Source organism: Scardinius erythrophthalmus, assembly GCF_964197995.2.
Source record: "Scardinius erythrophthalmus genome assembly, chromosome: 14".
NCBI lineage: Eukaryota > Metazoa > Chordata > Actinopteri > Cypriniformes > Leuciscidae > Scardinius > Scardinius erythrophthalmus.
The window spans coordinates 37,075,656-37,096,257 of NC_138234.1; the positions used below are offsets into that span (position 1 = coordinate 37,075,656).

Genomic DNA, 20,602 nt, shown 5'->3' on the forward strand with positions numbered 1-20,602 from the left:
TTGGTTTGGTCAACAGAAATTGTATGCCAGTGTAATTTTAATTTTAATTTTTTGTGTACGCTTGTTTACAAATGCTGTTGCAAAAATAAATGAAGATATTGGAATGATGATATTAGGTCACATTAATACTGTTTTAAACGAAGTGTTTGAATAACTAGGTGCTTGAAACCAACATAACTTCTCCATAAATATAAATGTATAGATATTTTGATTCCAAAACGTCCCCAAGCATGTGACAACTAGCCCCAGTCTGCTTTCAAATGCCGAGTTGGGATCTTTTCTGAGCACATGCATTTGGTTTAGTGGATGGGAAACACATTTCTTCGTGTGTGTGTGTGTGTGTGAAGTGTTTAATGGCTGTTTTCACCTGTTTTCTTCATGAGGTTATTCCCTAACTGACTGGAGATCAGCTTTAGTGCAGTTGTAGTTAATTATGTGGTATTTCGAGCGAGAATCCTGAAAGCATATGGTCTGACAGGCCACCATGCAGCATGACTCTCCTCTCCGTCTTTCTCTTCTGTTTGCTGTGCATCTCTTTAACTGAAATCAGCTTATGTTTGTGGCAACTCAGTGAACCCATTGTCTCAACCCAACCATAATTAAATCATAATTAGAGGCATTTTATGAAAAACTATCCACTTTAGTAGTTCCAGACATTAAACTTTGTCTCTGATCTACTTCTAATGTAATTTTCTCCTCCAGTTCCTTTCTGTAAATCTTGATTTGACTTGTAAATCTATGATTTCATCATAAAATTGCATCTGGATACCAGAGACCCCTTTTGTCGCATACTTTTAGCATTTGCATGTTGGGTGTAAACAGCTAAATATATTACTTTGGAATGAATTACTAATTACTTTATTTTTAGGATCAGTTGAGACTTTTTCTAGTTGCGGATTTAAACATGCTGTTAAAAGGGCAGAGAGTGCACAGTCTTATTGATAGTTGGAGCATAATATTTCATAAATGAACCGGGGAGGGAGGTTTGTAGAACATGTGTGAGTTCTGTGGTGCAGATGCCATGATGTACAGTCTTAAAGTCCCCCTGTAGTCAATAATGTATCCCTTAAAACTCATCTTTGATCACCAATATGACATATTTAAATGTTTTCCTGTGGGGAAAAAAAATCCCCATGCCTTAAAATATCTTGAATGTAACTCGACACCCTTGCTTCATTTAGTATGCGCGGTTCTATGAATATGCAAATGAGCCCCGCCTCCACTCACTCACTCAGCTCAGAGATCCACTGGTTGAGGATCACACGTTGATCTGATTGGTTACAAGGTAGTTTGTGACGTCAGAAACACCAGCGATTTCAAAGCGTGTTTTTGAGACTGTCTTTGGTTCACTGCAGTTTTAAGGAGGAAATACTCAGCAATGCTGTCGACTTATGAATTTACACATGCTTTGTCTTAAAGCATATTAAAAACACCACATAGACACATAAACAACATTAAAAACTTGATTTCCACCACAGGGGGACTTTAACCATCGATGCCAATGAAGAACCTTAATTTTTAAGAGTGTATAAAGAGTGGAATGGAAAGGCTCCATGGATGTTAAAAATTCTTCAGGGAACCATAGATGCCAATAAAGGACCTTTATTTTAGTGGTCTACTCATTACCCATAATGCAACATGTTTTAGAACGAGACCACTGACACTCATATATGATGGCGTGTTGGATCACAGTTGCCTGTTTACTGTGGGAATTCTGGGAGATAACACGAGGACCTGCCTTGTAAAGGACTCGCTAACACATTCTTCTGAGAATTTTGGTTGGAAAGCTTCTGAAAAAGCTTCATAAATTACTCTTGCTGTAATTAAATAAGGATGAGATTACTCACTGCAGACTACAATTCTTCTCAGAGTTTCTTCATGCTTACACAGAATTCCAGCCATAATTTCTGTTTGTGAGACGGGACATTGTGCAGGTTTCATGTTACCTCTCAGAGCACAGCTGGGGTTTTTGAAGAAGGTTTCCTCACAAAAAAACAAATCCAGCTCAGCGTCTTTACACGCACCAGAAAAGGAATGCTTGATAAGTCATCATCATCTCTCTCTCTCTCTCTCTCCCTCATCTTTGTGGCTGCAGGTGGACAATTTACGACGTCTCGAGACAATGGTGTTTGTTGTGTTAATGGTGCGCATATCCAGTGTCAGCACAAATTGTTGTACTGTGGTAAAAATGTAAGTTATCGCACATGACAGGTGTAGAGTGACGGAGATCAAACAAATGCAGGCAGAGTTTTCATTGAGGTAGAATTACACTCCTCCTTTGTTCTTCTTACCTTAAAGAGGTGTTCACACGGTTGCCCAGTCCAAGGGCGGAGGGTTTGGCTGATTAGCATGGGTCATTACTACACCGTTCTGGAGAAACTGCATGTAGAACTTCAGTAGTCAAGTCTCCTTCATTTATATTATTCATAGACATTTTTGTAATAGTACTTATAAACTAAATGTGTTTTAAAAACACAATAACCAAGTTTATATCATGTATAATCCAAAAATCCAGTTTGTTTCAATCTCATACATTTTATCTAATGAATATTGCTTATTCTAAAGCTATTTCTATTTTAACCATGCCTTAGTGAAAATCAGATGTACTAAAATGTATTTAAAATGCATTTATTAGAATACTACAAACACATTTACATATTTATGTACTTAATGTACTGTTAGTATACTAAATTGACATTCTTAAAGTCAGCTAAATTGGAAGAAGTAATTTTGTGCTTAAAGGGGGGGGTGAAATGCTCATTTTCACTCAATCTCCTGTTAATCTTGAGTACCTATAGAGTAATATGGCATCCTTCATGTCTCCAAAAAGTCTTTTGTTTTATTATATTTTTAATTGAAAGATTGGCTGTACCGAGTCTTTCCGGAAAAAAACGAGCGGCTGGGGGCGGGCCGTGTGGGCGAAGCTAAAGCTGTGCTAACGCGCCGAGCTAACAACACACAGAGACATTTGTTCAACAGTTTTACTCACCGTTCCAACGCACGACCGCGAACCTTTATCATTGTGACTGCTCGATCCTTAAGCATTAGACGATCTGGGCTTTGTTTATAAAACAATCATCGTCGAAATGCAGGGAACAAACAGTCTACACAACTCCGTTTATGCTCAGGAAAAACAAACTCCATCCACGGGTGCCTTAGCGCTGGGTTCTTTGGGAATCTGTGCAGGGTTGTCTTGCCCTGGCAACCAAAAACACACTTCTTTGGTGACATTGACTTCCCAAAAGCCGGGCAGGGCGCTTTGATGGCGAACTGCTTTCACTCTCTTGCTCTGGTTTACGAGTGCGAACGCGCCCGCGCTCTTCCGATAGAAGTGCCCTTAGGACCCGTATAAGGAAATTCCGCCCCAGCTGACGTCACACATGCCCATACTCGAAAAAAAATTTCTGAAACTTGTGACAAACTGGAAGGACAATTTTTGGAACAAAAATACTCCTTCAAACGTACAACTTAACTTTTGAAACTTTGACCATGTTTAGCATGGGAATCCAACTCTTTAACAGTGTAAAAAACGCCTCGGTTACGACTGTAACCTCGGTTCCCTGAAGAGGGAACGAGCGTTGCGTCGAGTTTGACGCTGTGGGAACGCTTTGCGTGATGATGTCTTGAAGCACATGTAAAATCAGTCCAATGGCGTGGCGGAGCGTCAGATGCGGGTGACGTCACGTACCAGGAAACTATAAAGCCTGCTTGAAAACAGAGAGCGACAGCTTCGTAAAAAGTCTGAAGTAGCCGCTGACAGGCATGAAGGAGATATGGCAAGGTGACGCAACGCTCGTTCCCTCTTCAGGGAACCGAGGTTACAGTCGTAACCGAGGCGTTCCCTTTCAAGGGAACTCGCGTTGCGTCGAGTTTGACGCTGTGGGAACGTCTATACCAACGCCACCATAGCTACGAATGTCTGTCCTGTGTGAAATCAAGTGAGCAGCACTAGGAAGACAGAACATGAGACCCTGGAGTAGAGTCCAAATCCAGAGAGTAGAACCTGACGAATGTGTGCGGTGAGGACCAGCCTGCCGCATCACAAACGTCCTGTAAGGAAACTCCTGATATAAGGGCCTTGGAGGCCGCCATACTCCTAGTAGAGTGCGACCGGACAGCCATAGGAGAAGGCTGTCCGGCTGCTTCATAAGCAAGCGAAATGGCCTAACCACCCACTTGCTCATCCTTTGCTTAGACACTGGATATCCCTTGTTAGGGGACCCGAAACACCCAAATAATTGGTAGTTTTAAGCCACAGGGCAGCTCTGTGGACATAGCGTCTAACGCCCGAACTGGGCAAAGCAAATAGTTCTTTCCTGGTCCGTGAAAAGGAAGAGGACAGAAGGCCTGCAGAAAATAGTTAGAAGGAACAGAGCTTTCAGTGTCAAGAACTTCTCTGGAGCCTCCTCAATAGGCTCAAAAGGGGCCAGGGAAAGGCCTTGCAGCGCAAAGGACAAACCCCATGAAGGGACCCTAGAGCAAACTGCAGGCCTCAGCCTCAAGTGCCACGAAGGAAACGAGATACCAAGGGGTCTTTCCCCACAGAGATTCCACCCAAAAGCATGTGGTAAGCACCTATGGCCGCCACATAAACCTTTAAAGTGGACGGGGTTAGACCTGCAGTGAACCGTTCTTGCAGGAACTCCAGCACTGTACCAAGTGGGCAGTTAACTGGGTCCAACCGACAGTCACTACACCAAGAAGTGAATAGTCTCCACTTCAGGGCATAAAGTTTCCTCGTGGAGGGAGCTCTGGACTGTAGAATGGTCTCAACAACCTCAGTTGAGAGACCTGACACTATGCGTTGGGCCCCCTCAGAGGCCAAGCCCACAGGTTCCACAGTTCTGGTCGGGGGTGAAATATCGAGCCCTCCGCTTGGGACAGAAGATCCCTCCTGACGGGTAGCTCCAGGGGAGGCCCGTCGAGGAGAGACACGAGGTCGGGAAACCATACTCTGCCCGGCCAGTGCGGGGCTATCAGAAGCAGGCAAACCCGGTCCCTGCGAACTCTTTCCAGAACTCCCGGGAGCAGAGCAACTGGGGGAAAAGCGTACAGACGTAGCCTCGGCCACGTCTGCACCATAGCATCCAGTCCCAGAGGAGCTGGATGCGTGAGGGAGAACCAAAGTGGACAGTGAGACGTCTCTCGAGACGCAAACAGATCCACTTGTGCTTGCCAAACTCCCTCCATATCAGCTCCACCACCTCGGGGTGGAGCCTCCATTCCCCGGGCCTCAGCCCCTGTCTCGACAGAGTTTCTGCTCCTATATTCTGGACCCCGGGGATGTACGCTGCCCTGAGAGACAGCAGCTTTCCCTGGGACCACAAGAGGATATGGCGTGCCAAGTTGCATAACGGGCGCGAGCGCAAACCCCCCTGGTGGTTGATATAGGCGACTACCGACGTGTTGTCCGTATGTACTACACATGGTGTCCCCTGAGACCTGTGATAAAGCTCCTCAGAGCCCGGAAGACAGCTAATATCTCTAGGCTATAGAATGCCAGGAACGATGATGGTCTTCCCACAGACCTTGAGATGAGCGACCCTCAGGATCGCTCCCCAACCCGTGAGGGAAGCATCCGTCGTTAGCAGTTTGCGACGACAAGGAGCTCCCAGCACTGGGCCCTGGGACAGGAACCAAGGTTTCTTCCACATAACCAAGGCACGTAGGCATCACCGCGTGACCTTGATTGTGCGAAATGGGTTGCCCCTCGGGGAAAAACCCTCTGGTCCTGAGCCACCACTGCAGGGGCCTCATGTACAGCAGTCCAAAAGGTATCCCGTTGGAAGCTGCTGCCATGAGACCCAACAGTCTCTGGAACTGTTTGACAGTGAGTAGCTGGCCTAGCTTTACACTTCTCACAGCTGCCAGGATCGAAGCGTGGCGATGACAGGCGCGCCTGCATCGACACTGAATCCCAAACCACGCCTAAAAAAGTGGTCCTCAAAAATAGAGAAGCACACTCTTCTTGCCGTTCAGCCGTAACCCCAACTCTTTCATATGGGCGAGAACAACATCTCGATGTTGAACCGCCAACTGATGCGACTGAGCTAAAATCAACCAATCGTCGATGTAGTTCATGATGCGAATACCCTGAAGGCACAGGGGAGCCAGAGCTGCATCCACGCATTTGGTGAAAGTGCGGGGTGATAAAGCCAGGCCGAATGGAAGAACTCGATATTGGTATGCTTTGCCCCCGAAAGCAAACCTCAGGAACTTCCAATGACACGGACGGATGGAAATATGGAAATATGCGTCCTTGAGGTCTATCGTGACAAACCAGTCCTCGGACCTGATCTGTGGCACGATCTGTCTCAATGTTAACATTTTGAACTTGAGCTGCATGACTGACTCGTTCAGAACTCGAAGATCTAAAATGGGACGCAATCCCCCGTCCTTTTTCGGAACTATGAAATACCGGCTGTAAAACCCGGTTTCCCTGTTGGAGGGAGGTACATATTCTATGGCCCCTTTCTCTAACAGAGTGTTCACTTCCTGTTCCATAACCAGAACCTGCTCGGGGCCCACCACTGTGGGCAGGATCCCCATAAACCGCGGTGGGCGTTACCAGAATTGTATCTAATACCCTTTTTCCACGGTCTGCAGGACCCAACGAGAAACATTTGACAGTAGCTTCCATGCTGTCAAAGATTCTACTAGAGGTACCAGTCTCTCGAGACTGGTTTCTGGATTTTGTTGCTGTTGAGTAGTCGGTTCGTCGCCCTGTAACGGCGCACCGGCAGGGAACGACCAAACAGACTGCTCTAGCACCCTCCTCAGAGGGGGCGGGCATCCCGAGGCCACTACGTTTCCAGGTGGACCTTGAGATATGTGCTCGCCGGAGACCGCTGCGCCCTGTAACACCGGAGGTGGCAGGGTTGGCAGAACGGTCCCCTGAGGGCACCGAAGAGAGACGGCACCGTATTTTTCTCCTGCTGTTGAGCAGTCGGTTCGTCGCCCTGTAACGGCGCACCGGCAGGGAACGACCAAACAGACTGCTCTAGCACCCTCCTCAGAGGGGGCGGGCATCCCGAGGCCACTACGTTTCCGGGTGGACCTTGAGATATGTGCTCGCCGGAGACCGCTGCGCCCTGAAACACCAGAGGTGGCAGGGTTGGCAGAACGGTCCCCTAAGGGTACCGAAGAGAGACGGGCACCGTGAAAAGAGGTGTTGACCGCTGCACTTCGGGGGGGGGGGGACTACCCTCATTGTCCTGAGCCCTCGAGCATCAGGACAAAAAATTTACTAAGAGAACCAGCCTCTCAAGACTGGTGTAGATGTTACTCGAGCGACCAATTCAGTGCCCTGTATGGCGAACCGGCAGGGAACGACTGAACTGACTGCTCTAGGACCCTCCTCGGAGGGGGCAAGCATCCCAGGACCACTACGTTTCCGGGTGGACCCTGAGATATGTGCTCGCCGGAGACCACTGCGCCCTGAAACACACAAAGTGGCAGGGTTAGCATAAATGGCAAAGACATCGTGTATAAACACACGCGGAATAAGCCTTGCCCACCAGAGATATATTTTTTTTTTTTTTTTTTTATGTCACTCTGAGGGGCTTATTTAGGCAATGCCGAAACACTTAGGGACGATGCTGTTGCTAGAGAGAGATAGCTCGCGAGCGTCTCTCCCACCTTTGGCATCTCCTCATAACCATGTCTCTTTAACCAGAAAATAGAGGAATAATCAGATATATGTGGAATTAAACACTCTATATGACACTGGTTTCTCCCACGATCTCGACACCTCAGTATGGAGATCGGGAAAAAACGGCAGATTTCGGCGTTGTGATTGTGCACGTGAGGGCAGGAAGCGTTCGTCAAGTTTATTATTTATTTATTTATTTGAACGAACGTCCTGTTTATAAGATTGCCACACATACATAGTCTATCGACTGCTATTGTCACTACATCCAGCAATTCTTCAACATTAACAACATCCAGTTCCTCAGAACTGGACAATTGCAGTGTTTGTGTAACCATCAGGGGGGAAGAAACCGCCGCGCGTGCTTCCGCACCCTGATGAGAAACACCGGGTCTATCAGGCAAGGGCTGAGATAAGGCAGAGCCCGTCTCAGACCCCGCTGATAGATCCATTTGCGAACCCCAGGACTGAGATCGCCGCTGTGCCTCGGCAGCAGCGGGACCCGAGCCCTGGGGAGCGCGAGCTTCCCGGAAGAAACTCAGCCGGGATCGGAGCGAGCGCATGGACAGCGCCTCACAATGCACACAAGCCAGCACCCTCGAGTGCTGACTGGGCATGCTCCTCTCCCAAACAAACAATACACAGAACGTGAGTGTCCCTACCCGTAATAAAAACGCGGGCAGGGATGCACACACATTCTGAACTGATCGCTGGATTGCATAATGTGACAGACAACAATAAATAGACAGAGACAAGATTTCACATAAAGCGCTACTGAAGACACAGAAGCTGTCGCTCTCTGTTTTCAAGCAGGCTTTATAGTTTCCTGGTACGTGACGTCACCCGCATCTGACGCTCCGCCACGCCATTGGACTGATTTTACATGTGCTTCAAGACATCATCACGCAAAGCGTTCCCACAGCGTCAAACTCGACGCAACGCGAGTTCCCTTGAAAGGGAACTCAGTATGCATGAAACAGTAATTCACTCCCCCCCCCCCCCCCCTCCCCCCCTTAATGCACTAAATAGTGCTGAAGTTCGACTAAAGATATAGGCTACTTCAGTATATTTGATTGTGCTAAAGTGGAAATGCAAGTATTCTTTAGGCACACTTTAAATATATTGCATTTAAAGAATGATAGTATACAGAGATCATGCTATCCTTACTAATAGTGATATTAAAACACATTTTAGGCTTAATTTTAAGAAATGTGCATTGTGCAATAAAGAAGTACTCCACATACAGTTTAATTATTATATTTATATCAGTAAGTCTCAAACAACATGTCAGTAAATATGTTAATGGGATTGTAGTATACTAAAATGTATGTTTGGTATAGTTTTTTTTCACTAAATAAATAATTGTTTTCAGATTTATGCTGATTCTAATCAATTTTAATACATTTTTAAAAAACGATTATTTAAATAAAATCAAATATGCAAGAGTAAATAAAGCATTCCATGATTTTGAGTGTATAAATTTGATTTATGCTTGACTGACAAATATGTATCACATTTCTTTTTTTAATTTTACAATTTATTAGTTTATTTATTTATGAAAATGTGATATGCAACTCAAATCAATCTTAAATTTAGGCCTAAATATTGTTTTTAATGTGTGTTTTAGCATTGACGGTCATGTAGCTTTGTATTCTGATTATTATTATTTTAAACTAAATATAATAGTAAATATTTCAGTATAGCAGATGCTTCATCAGTGACCGATTTATTTGAGGAGGCTCTTAAACACATGAAATGCACTTTGTGATGTGGCAGAATAGTTTTAGTGAAGGGCTTGGGACTTCGCATTCCTGTCAGGACATTGTTTTCCTGTGGCTCCAAAGTAATTAGATGCATGGCATTTATGGCTCAGGTGATTGGCTTTTTATAACTGAGTTGCCATGAGCTAAGATGGCATCATGCAGGCCTCAAACGCTCATTAAAAATACATCACTATGTGCTTGCTCGACTATCTGTCTGATATGTCACGAGGAATGTACCTGATGTGCTATCTGTAGATCTTCTCAGCCTACCACAGTGAATGTAGGACTCAATCTCTGTGAATGTGCTTACATTTACATTTGAAACTTTATTTGTCTGAATCTTTTCATTTATTTTAAAAAATAATTCAAAATAATTATTTAAAAAAAATGTGGGTCATAAATGTCAAGGCGACTGTTCTGAGATCTTCATATCTCATTAAAACAGGTATTTTTACAGTAGTTAATGGCATATTAATATTATTATTATTTCTTAAAGTGTTTTTTTAAAACAATATTTTAAGAAATAATATTTTAAAACATTAATAATAAAAACACATTTGTCCAACAAAGCCCAGTATGTGGTAAAAGCAATATAAAATTAAAAACATAAAATTATGCTTTTTATGACACACAAGGTTAGCTTAAGTTACATCTTACATGGTATACCCCCCCCCCCCACACACACACACACACACACACACTGACATTTGTGTAAAAAAAAAAATTAATGAATAATGATAAGAATTTTAATGCTCAGTCCACCCCACCTTGGCCTTTACACATACCTACACATCTTTTGTTGAAAGACTGATTGAAAAACCAAAGCCCTCCTTCTTCCAGCTTGAACCTTTTCCATCAGGTTTCCACCCCTCGGTAATACAGGTCCTCTTCCAGGTAGTTAGCAACCTCCTCCTTTCATCTGACTCTGATGCCTCAGTCTCTTCATACTCTCAGACCAGACCGGTCTTCTGTCCTCCTCACTCGCTGATGAGTTACCGGTGCTGACCGTCAGTGGCTAACACATCTCTCAACAAACACAAGTCTCTATCTATGAAAACGAAAAAGTGTCCAGGGTGCTCAGGGAGTTCAGTCAGATGTTAGAAGGTGCTCTTTGGAGTCGGGAATTCAAATAAATGTGGAAAAGGGAAAATCCAAGGCGCTCTTCTTCAAAATTATTTAAAAAGCCTTTATTTTACTGGCTATTTCATAACAGAAAAATGAAAAGACATCGGGAGAAGCAACACATGGGTAGTGCCGCAAACAGCCTTCTTCCAAGAGGCTTTTTAAATAATTCTGAAGAAGAGTGCCTTAATTCTCTATCTCTATCTGTTAATGTTTCACAAGGTGTACCTCAAGGGTCGGTTCTTGGACCTCTTCTTTTTCTAATCGATATGCTTCTGTGTGGTTAGATCATTCGATGTCATGAGGCCTTTTCACACCAAGACCAATATTCAGTGAGAAAATGTGGTGAGATAAATATTTTAATTTAGATTATATTTAATTTTGATGCGTTTATTCAGACCAACACTAACATTCTTACAGAGAGGTGTGCTAATCTCTTTTCCATTGCACTGCCAATAAAGCTGGCCAGCCAGTAAGGTTCACACATTTGGTCACATGCTTAGAGCTGCTGCGGTTACACACTGTACAGTACAACTACGACTCGGTGGCGTTCACAGTCAGATGTTTTTTGCTAAGCTACAGAGAATAACAGAAGAAGAATCCAGAACCGGCTGTCTCTCTACTCTTGTACTTGTTGTTTTGTGATAAACACAGTAAAGAATACATGCTTTCTTCTCCGCGAAACAGAAACAGAAAGTTGGGCATTGCTTTGTGTACCATAGTCAAGTCACCTTTATTTATACAGCGCTTTTTACAGTTACAGATTGTTTCAAAGCAGCTTTACAGTGATAACATGAAAATATACAACAAAGTTTGTTTCTAGAAGAAAATCGTGTCATCGTCCACCCTAAGTAAGGCAGATCAATAATATTGTTGAATATTAAATCTCCCCAACTAAGCAAGCCAAAAGCCAAGGCAACAGTGGCAAAATAGTTTTTTCTGCTTTTCCATAAGCGCCATCTTCTGTCAGAGAGTGAATTTACATGTGCCTGTCATCCATTTTTTACGCATGGGTCTGAACAGAAATTCGGACCACATTTTGATACCGAACATTCATCTTGGTGTGAACAGGTCTTTCGTTTTCACAGTTATGCTGATGCCAGAAAAATCTACATACTTCACAGTCTAAAGTTTTAAACTCCTGCTGCCATTACTGCTTGCCTCCGAGATCTTAAAATGTGGATGGCAGTGTACTCTTTAAAACTGAATACTGACTGAAATTTTGTCCAAAATATTTGGTCCTTGCCGTTGGCATCGTTGGTGTACTGGTTAGACCTACACCACCAGCCTATATCATCCAAGCTTGCTAAATCTTGTTTTTTCCCACCTCTGTAATATTACCCATTTATGTTCTTCAATACAGTCTAGAGTTGTTGAACCAGTAATTAATGTTTCATAACTTCTGACTCAGATTACTGTAAATCGCTGTAGTTCAAAACTCTGCTGCTTCAAGTGAATTGCTTCAAAATTTTGATGAGTCCATCTAGATCTCTAAAGTAAAATCCAGCTTTTAATGTTGTTTATATGTCTATGTGGTGTATTTAATATGCTTCAAGACAAAGCATGTGTAAATTCATAAGTCGACAGCATTGCTGAGTATTTCCTTCTTAAAACTGCAGTGAACCAAAGACAGTCTCAAAAACACGCTTTGAAATCGCTGGTGTTTCTGACGTCACAAACTACCTTGTAACCAATCAGATCAATGTGCCATTGGGCTTTAGCATATCATTAACAGCGAACTAGCAGGGGAGTCTCGAGAGATGCCAGGTTATCCCGGTATATTTTTCCGTTGATATGAAAAATCAGGTAGATTTAGCAATATAGCAGGTGTGTGAAGTATATTACGATGTTATGATGAACTATATGCCTTTCTTATATGCTGTTCTAAGCGTTTCTGATTATTGTTAGAAGGCAGACTGAGACGCTATGTGTCCGACGTTGTAAAGAGCGATACCATTGTGCAGCATTTACCTCAGAAAGTTGATTGAGTGAATCTCTGAGCTGCTGTGAGTGAGTGGAGGCGGGGCTCATTTGCATATTCATAGAACCGCGTATACTAAATGAAGCAAGGGTGTAGTTACATTCATGCCTTTCCAATGTGATATGTGATGGGAAAAGGGAGTTCGGCAAAAGGCGGATTCGAACTCGCGTCAAAAGTATCTGCCTTACGAATTAGAGACGTTTGTTGTAGTTTTGTCTAGCCCAACGAGACATTGGTGGGCGGAGTCAGAGTAAATAGCTTCTACCAACAAGGCATGCTATTTGCACTTGGGTTAAATAGACACTCCGTTTTTGGCATTATAGATAATAGTGATATTATTAATAGTGATGCTTACCAAGCAATGCATCACTATTATTATCTCACGTTTATTATTATTCTTCCTCTTTCATACTAATTTTGGCATCTAACTTGTCATACACCCATGAATTAGGTAATCGTCCAGCTTATTGAGGACGTTTTTTTAAGGCATGTGAAAACTGGGTGAAATATCCCATAGACTTAACATGGAGAAGGAGTTAGTGAGGTGATATCTCTGCATTAGAACATCACAGAAACTTGTGGTGGGCACTTTGTCTCTGCCTCGCAGGCAGAAGGTGACAACCTTATTCATCCTCTACAAACCTATTTATCAATTACTCGGATAACTCTCTTGTGTACATTTTCAGGTTGCACTAAACAAATGTCTCCAGCCTGATACTCTTTAAGTGTGTACATTGTGTTTCTCATTTGTGTTGTTGTATGGCTTTACTAAAATAACTAATTTCAGTTATTATGTGTATAGTGATGTGTTACGGTCAAAACCACAGGAGCTTCTGGTAATTTGTGTTAAAATATAAAGGCTGGTTAGTCACAGACACTATAAAAATCCAGCAGAACAACTTTATTGAAATGCTGTTTACAGGAAGAGACCACACCACAGAGAGCTGTGCTAATCTGTTTCTCTTTAGCTCTTCATTTGAAACAATACTGAAAAGGGAGGCTTTTAAAAAACGGGCAAGCATTGGTGAGGCTATAAATGCGGTTCAGGGAAATGTCGTCAGGTTGGTAGACACACTCTCTCACAATAGGGCATGTGGTGAAGACTGAGGTCCGAGCAAACATCACGTGATTACGAGACACTGAACAATGTCAAGCTTTGTAGAAATAAGAAATGGGTTTATGGCATGGAACATATAGTTATTTTCTGCAGCACTAAAATGAAAGCAATGTGGCATAATTCTCTGGTGGCTTTGATGGTGGTCTGTGGTGGGATCATGAAAGAAAGGTATGAAAACTCATATGAGCTGAACGACAATTTAAACTGTCCAAGAATGACAGGAATGAATGAGAGGAAGTTACAATGCCAATGACTGATTAAAAAAAAAAAAAGTTGAAATACTTTTATGTTGTGGTTGATTTTAATATGGTTTGTATTTTGTCTCAAGTATCTTGTTTCAGAAATATGTACAAATTGTTATTTATTAAACTATCATCTAACATTAGAGTAACATTGAATGAAAAGTAGCCTTTAGATACCATAGCAGAATGGATTATTAGACTATGCTTAACATGTCTTGTTACACCACTGTATAAAACACTGATGTTGTCTTGATGATATTTTTTATTTGCAATGAAGGGATTGATTGCCTTACAAAAATGTTGTCAGTTTTGTCAAAATGTTGATGGATAATTAAAAAAATTTCCCATTATTAAAGGGATAGCTCACCCAAAAATTTAAATTAACCCATGAATTACTCACCTTAAAGCCATCCTTGGTGCATATGACTTTCTTCTTTCAGAAAAACACAATCAGAGTTATATTAAAAAATGTCCTGGCTGTCACCATTATGTTCAGTTTAGTTTTGATTTCATGGACTTTCAGTTTGTTGTTAAGTCACATTTATTTCTATAGTGCTTTATACAATACAGATTGTTTCAAAGCAGCTTTACAGAGATAACAGGAAAATAGTGCAATAAAGTTTGTTTCCAGAAGAAAATAGCGTCACAGTCCAGCTTAAGTAAGTTCAGTGATGGTTCATTTCTGTTGTAAAAAAGTTATTTATTTAGTTCATTTATATAGATTTATAGCCGCTCTTGAGTAAACAGTGATGTCATCGTCCAGCTCAGTTCAGTTCTCATATAATGGTGTCAATGCAGCAGATCAATAATATTGTTGAATATTAAAGGTGGTATCAGTGATTTCAGGCCCAAAAATATTTTTATCACATTCATCTAATCTTTCCTAACGATCCGCTAGCTGCCCGCCCCATAAGCATGCCGTCAAAAAAACGCGTCTCTGTAGGCAGCCTAGGCTCTGAGATCTGCACACAAAAACAAATGGTTTCACCAACCACTCAAAACCAAAACAAATAGTGTTCCAACCAATCACTGACAGGGGGAGGGTGTTGTGAGGTTTTGAGCCAGCTTTTTCTTTAGCTCTGACTTCGCGTGCAGCCGTGCACGAGCACAAAACCTCACAACACCCTCCCCCTGTCGGTGATTGGTTGGAACACTATTTGTTTTGGTTTTGAGTGTTTGGCTAAACCATTTGTTTTTGTGCGCAGATCTCAGAGCCTAGGCTGCCTACAGAGACACGGGTTTTTGACGGCATGCTTATGGGGCGGGCAGCTAGCGGATCGTTAGGAAAGATTAGATGAATGTGATAAAAAATATTTTTGGGCCTGAAATCACTGATACCACCTTTAAATTGAATGTCCCCAACTAAGCAAGCATTCTTCAAATTTATTTGGTGTTCTGACAGAAGAAAGTCATATGAGACATGAAGATCAGCTGTACAAGACATAAATAATGACTTAATTTATTACTGACCTATTTAACAATGCATTTCAGATTTCAGTTGATGGGTTAACTCGAGTGCACTTCAAGTATAAATCGGTTAGATGGTAAGTGTGTGTTAGTTTTGGCTAGACTTCAGAAGACACCGAGAGACCTTTGAGCTGAGCTTTAGCTCAGTCATATATTTATCCTCAACCGTCCAAGCAAACACACCAGTTCATGACCCCCACTTGTGTTCATTTGATATACATTAAGTGTTTTCCCACAGTGATATATAACAGCCTACATAACGTTTTTGGATAAATGGTTGAGATTCAATCTAAATCTCTCATTACGGGACTAAATCTCTGTTCTCTGGTAAGTGGGCAGGACTTGTCCTCAAGCCCCAAAGACGAAGGATTTAACTTCAATTTTATCTTCTTGTTTTCAGTGTTTAAAGAAAGAAACCATTATAAAACAAACCTAAGAGGATTTATTGGTTTTCTCTTCATGAGAGTTTGTGAAACAAACCTGTAAGTGTTTTGTTGGTTTAGTTTGAAGGTGTGGAGTGAGAGCTTTAGTCTGGGAAGCTCATCAAGAAGGATTTAGCCTTGATGTGATCTCCTGAGATGATGTTACGCTCCAGCATTCCTTTGGAGATCACTTCTGGAGACTTCATGACACACAATGGGCTCTCTCTGTCCCTAAAGTCCTAATTAAAACCTCACAAAGGCCTTGTGGGACCTCAGAGGAGGCGTGACTCACGTTTGTGAGGATAAATATTGGTTACCCAGAGGGAGTGTCTGGAGGATTGCTGTGGCGTTTGCCTGCGCGCTGATCACTCGTGTGTGTGTTTGCATTTGCCATCATTTCAGAGCAGCATTCAGATCGCATTTTACATGAGGTTACAGAGGGGTCTTTATGTTTGTGGTGTCGGCTGTCCCATCATTCACGAAGACTCTGTGACAAAACACAGTCTAAACACAGACACTTCTGGACCGTCATTCATTAGCTATGGTTAACTCCTCACCCGCACTTTTCCAAAGCAAGGGTTGGTTAGGTGTTGACGTCCGCTTGAGGCTGTGGTTATGGTGTGTTCGGTGTGATTCACTCTTGCCCGTGTCGTCCCACGCTGGAAGGAGTCCTGACCTCAGGCTTCAAATGCCACCGAAGGCCCACAGTAAATATAAATTGGGCAATAAGAGACTATTTTACAACTCTTCATCATACAAATGTGTCAGTAAAAACTGATCTGAGATTAGGTAAAAACCATATAGACACTAGTTCATAGTTTCAACAGATTTCAGTAAATGAGTTTTCGTTACATCTCAACTGTTGCGAAACATCTCACTAGTTGCGACCCTTTAGAAGTTCGATACGCACTTCGAACCGCTGCTTCGAAACAAATGATTTGCAGAGATTTCAAAGCTTTCGAAAGCACCCGTCTCTACCTTCTTCTGAAGAAGGTCTTGTACATTGTCTTATTTTTTTATTTTAATACGTTATGCTGCGATTAGATCCTCAACTCTTGACACACTTGTGCTTTCAGAAAACCTATTTGCTGAATTCCTGCTTGATGTCAGACTGACCACTTCCAAACATAACCTCAAAACACATCTTATAAACCCTGTCTGCCAGAGCTTTCTCTAGTGTGGCAGATGAAAATATAATTCGCACTCCTATTTTATACTATTCATACTTGATGAAGCAGTTGTGTTGTCATTGCATCATGTGTGTGTGTTTCTTGGTCTCTTTCAGAATGAGCTTGTGTTGGGTTGGTGCGAGAACCACAGAAGATGTTCACAGGTAAGATGTTTTCAGATGAGCTTGACATTATTCATTAAGCGTACAGCTTCTCAAACTGCCTCAGCGCTGCTAAATAAAACTCTGCTCAAATCTAATTTCCTTTAGTATAGGAAATGGCCAAAGGTTAATGCCTTTATACAAACCACATGCCCTGTACGTTCACTAAACCTCACTCATGTCTAATGGCTTCTGGAAACCAGCGTAAACAGCACTGAGAGCCGCTGTTATATACTGAGCCAGTTTACAGTTATTACCCTGTTACAGCTCTTTCCCTCCACCAGATTAGTGTCATTTTGGGATGCAGTACATTATTAGATAAATATTTAGATTTTAATATTTGGTGTTCCTTATACTTCCATTTTCTGAACATAAAATGTAATATTGTATTGAGCCTAGGTCATGTGTGCATATTGTTCCAAAGGGGGGAAAAAAAATCAGAATCTTTCATCAAAATGTAATAACTCTGAAATATCTTTTCAGAAAATTTTAATTAGTCAACTTAATTTTGAATTATTTCCTCCCCCTACGACCATGTGTCATATAGTGATCACTGATGACCAGTTCCAGGATAAAATCAGTCACATTACAGAAGTAAAATGGGTTGTGAACATGTTTTTCTTTTTTTATTATTGGTTTGCCCCCAAGGAAATTATTATTATTATTATAAGGATATGATGGGGTAATAATCATTTACAGCACAAGAGTCCATTTGCAAGGATGCATTTATCAAAAGAGTTCCTTGGATTCGGAAATATTCAGACTCGGCTTATTGGAAAATCGTGCCTCTACCAACACTTTTGCAAAACTCCAAAAACATACATACATACAACTCATTTTTTCAATTTAATTTCCTTTCACACTATTTGATTTTCATTTTGGATTTAATTTAGGAACTGCCACGATATGTACAACCACCAATGTAATAAACCGTTGCCAGATTTATGTTCATCTACTTCAGATAAAACACTCACTGAAAATGTGATATAATGTTGCAAAATTGTTGTCACAGACGTGTTTTTCCAATGAGCCTGAGTTGGAAATAGTAGCAATGTTAACATAGACTCAGACATTGCCTACCTTTTTAACATTTTAAAATGATTTTGCATCCCGAGGTTTTAAATGGGCTTTAAATGGCACAGTTTCACTCAAACAGTGCCAGTTGTGCTTCCTTATAGCTCTCAAACGCAGAGGAACTGAGACTCAAGCGGACCATGAAGACTGCCAGAGTGTTCAGAATGGTGATACGTGACTGTAATTGCCCTCCGATAAGCCCGTAAACATGGTTAGCTCATTAATGGTAATTGCCTAAACCCAGACATCTCTGGCTGCCGTCCGCCAGTCATCAAGAGCCGCTCACCCCGAGGCCCTGAGCTTTAAAATCCCTCAATGAGAAAGAGCAAAATCATTCCTCGTGAAAGCCGTATTTCTCACACCAAGCGTTCAAGCCGTCCTAATTGCTTTCAGATGGAAGTAATCCACCGTCAGCCTTTCCAATAACAGGTAAAGTAAATGTTGTGTTTCTTATGAAAATAAGCTGTTTCACATCCTCCCCGGCTGAGCTGTGTGTCTGAAATTAGCTGCTGTTTATTCGTTTAAAGCCCAGGCCAGGAAGACGCTGCTTTTTTCTTTTCCTTGTTATGTTTTGTTTGGTTGTGAAGGACTTTCTACGTCTTAATTTTTTGTTTGTATATTTTTTGAGTGCATGATCAGTTGATCTGTTAAACCGAATCTCCCCTCCTATTCCTTACAAACAATACGTCTACTCAAGTGTGGAGCTGTTAGTTTACTTCTTTTAAACAAAAAAATCTATACATTCAGTCTAATTTTCATTTATAGTGCTTAGATATACTTCACAAAAGTATACTTAACTAACTGACAATTGTATAATAGTATATTATATAATAGTATTATACAAGTCTAAGAATATTTGGGCCACTGTTAAAAGTGATCAGTTGATAACTTAAAAAAAGTGAGGAAACTCGTCGCCTTGTAATTGAAAAAATTAAGTTACGTGGAATTGTCAAGTTCACAAAATGTATTTTTTTCAATTAGTATATGAAGTTTATTAATTAATAATTTTAAGGCAACGGGTATAATCACTATTTTAAGTTAAGTCAACTAAACACTTACAGTGTACTTGTACTTAATAAAAACGGTATAATGTAGTAAATATGTATATACACACATTACTGTTACACTTAAAATACACTTTTTATAAACTAAAAAGATGACCAATTTAGTCCCAAGAAGTATTGAAATTTAATTTAGTTAACATTCATTTTACTATTCTATTCAGTATACTTGGAAGATATATTTAAACTTTACTCAAGGCGAGACATTACAGGCTTTTGGGCTATTTTAATCCTATAATATTCCTTCTTTCAGACTAGGAGAAAGAAAATATCCAAAGTATTATACACAAGTGTTTATTTTATTAGTTGTTCTATTTTGCATCTGTAGATTTCAATTACTAAACATAAAGGCCGTTTTCTCAAAATGAGTTTTTTCTCTTACATACAGCAAACCTTACACTTTTACTCCTATCTATATTCTAAAGGCATTTACTGAGGGCTTTGTTCATATATCATATATAATATTTTATTCCTAAAACATGGTGATTGTTTTTCTTCTGGACAGTATTTTCTGATTTATAGAGCAATAAAAAGAGAAATTCAAAAATCCTCTCTCTAAAAACCTTTAAATCTAAAATTAACCTGGCTTAGTGTTTAGATTTATGTCCTGGAAATGCATAAAAATGTGTGTATTTGTAAATAGATAATGCCTCATTTGCATATTTAAACATAGCATTACAGAAAACGTATCGGTTACCTAACGTAACCTCTGTTCTCTCTAGAAGAGGGAACGAGTATTGCGTAAGTAGCTTACGCTGCGGGAAAGTCTTCTTTCTCGAGATACTGAAGCCAAAAAATTATACTTAATTTTTAATAATCTTGTCAACGCAGTGCGGCAGCCTGCAGACCTAGGGCAAGCTTACTAGCGTGCCCATTGGCTGCCCTGCGGCAACTGCAGCAGCCTTTCGCTGAGCCCTTGGCGTGACGTCACGTCCAATGAGCGCGCTTGGCGCGCTTCATGCGTCACAGCTCGCGAAAAGGGGTGTGGCTTAGCGTATATAAGCGAGGCTCAGAGGCTGCTTCACTGGTTTCTGTCGCTGAAGCAAGTGAGCTCGTGGCGCGAGCACGACGGGTTACGCAATACTCGTTCCCTTTTCTAGAGAGAACAGAGGTTATGTTAGGTAACCGATACGTTCTCTTACGAGAGGTTCTCTCGTATTGCGTAAGTAGCTTACGCTGCGGGAACTCCCTTGTCAACGTCGCGGGCTTGAGAGAGAAGGTCTCTCCTCGCCGGTATCGGCCAGGGGACTGTGTCTGCTAGCTGTATTAGTTCCGGGAACCAAGCTTGGTTCTCCCAGTACGGGGCTATGAGGAGCACTGAGTGGCACGCTTCCCTGACTCTCCTGATGACCTGAGGCAACAGAGAGACCGGGGG

The 20,602-nt window shown here is 41.7% G+C and overlaps 1 protein-coding gene across 3 annotated transcripts in view; it reads left to right on the forward strand.

Moving 5' to 3' along the window:
* Positions 1-20,602, forward strand: part of anos1b (anosmin 1b) — a 90,576-nt gene that overhangs the window by 519 nt on the left and 69,455 nt on the right. For all 3 annotated transcript variants that reach the window (XM_081384220.1, XM_081384219.1, XM_081384221.1), the window contains exon 2: positions 17,048-17,095. In XM_081384220.1, coding sequence (XP_081240346.1) covers positions 17,048-17,095 — 48 coding nt within the window. The remainder of the gene's footprint in view (positions 1-17,047; positions 17,096-20,602) is intronic.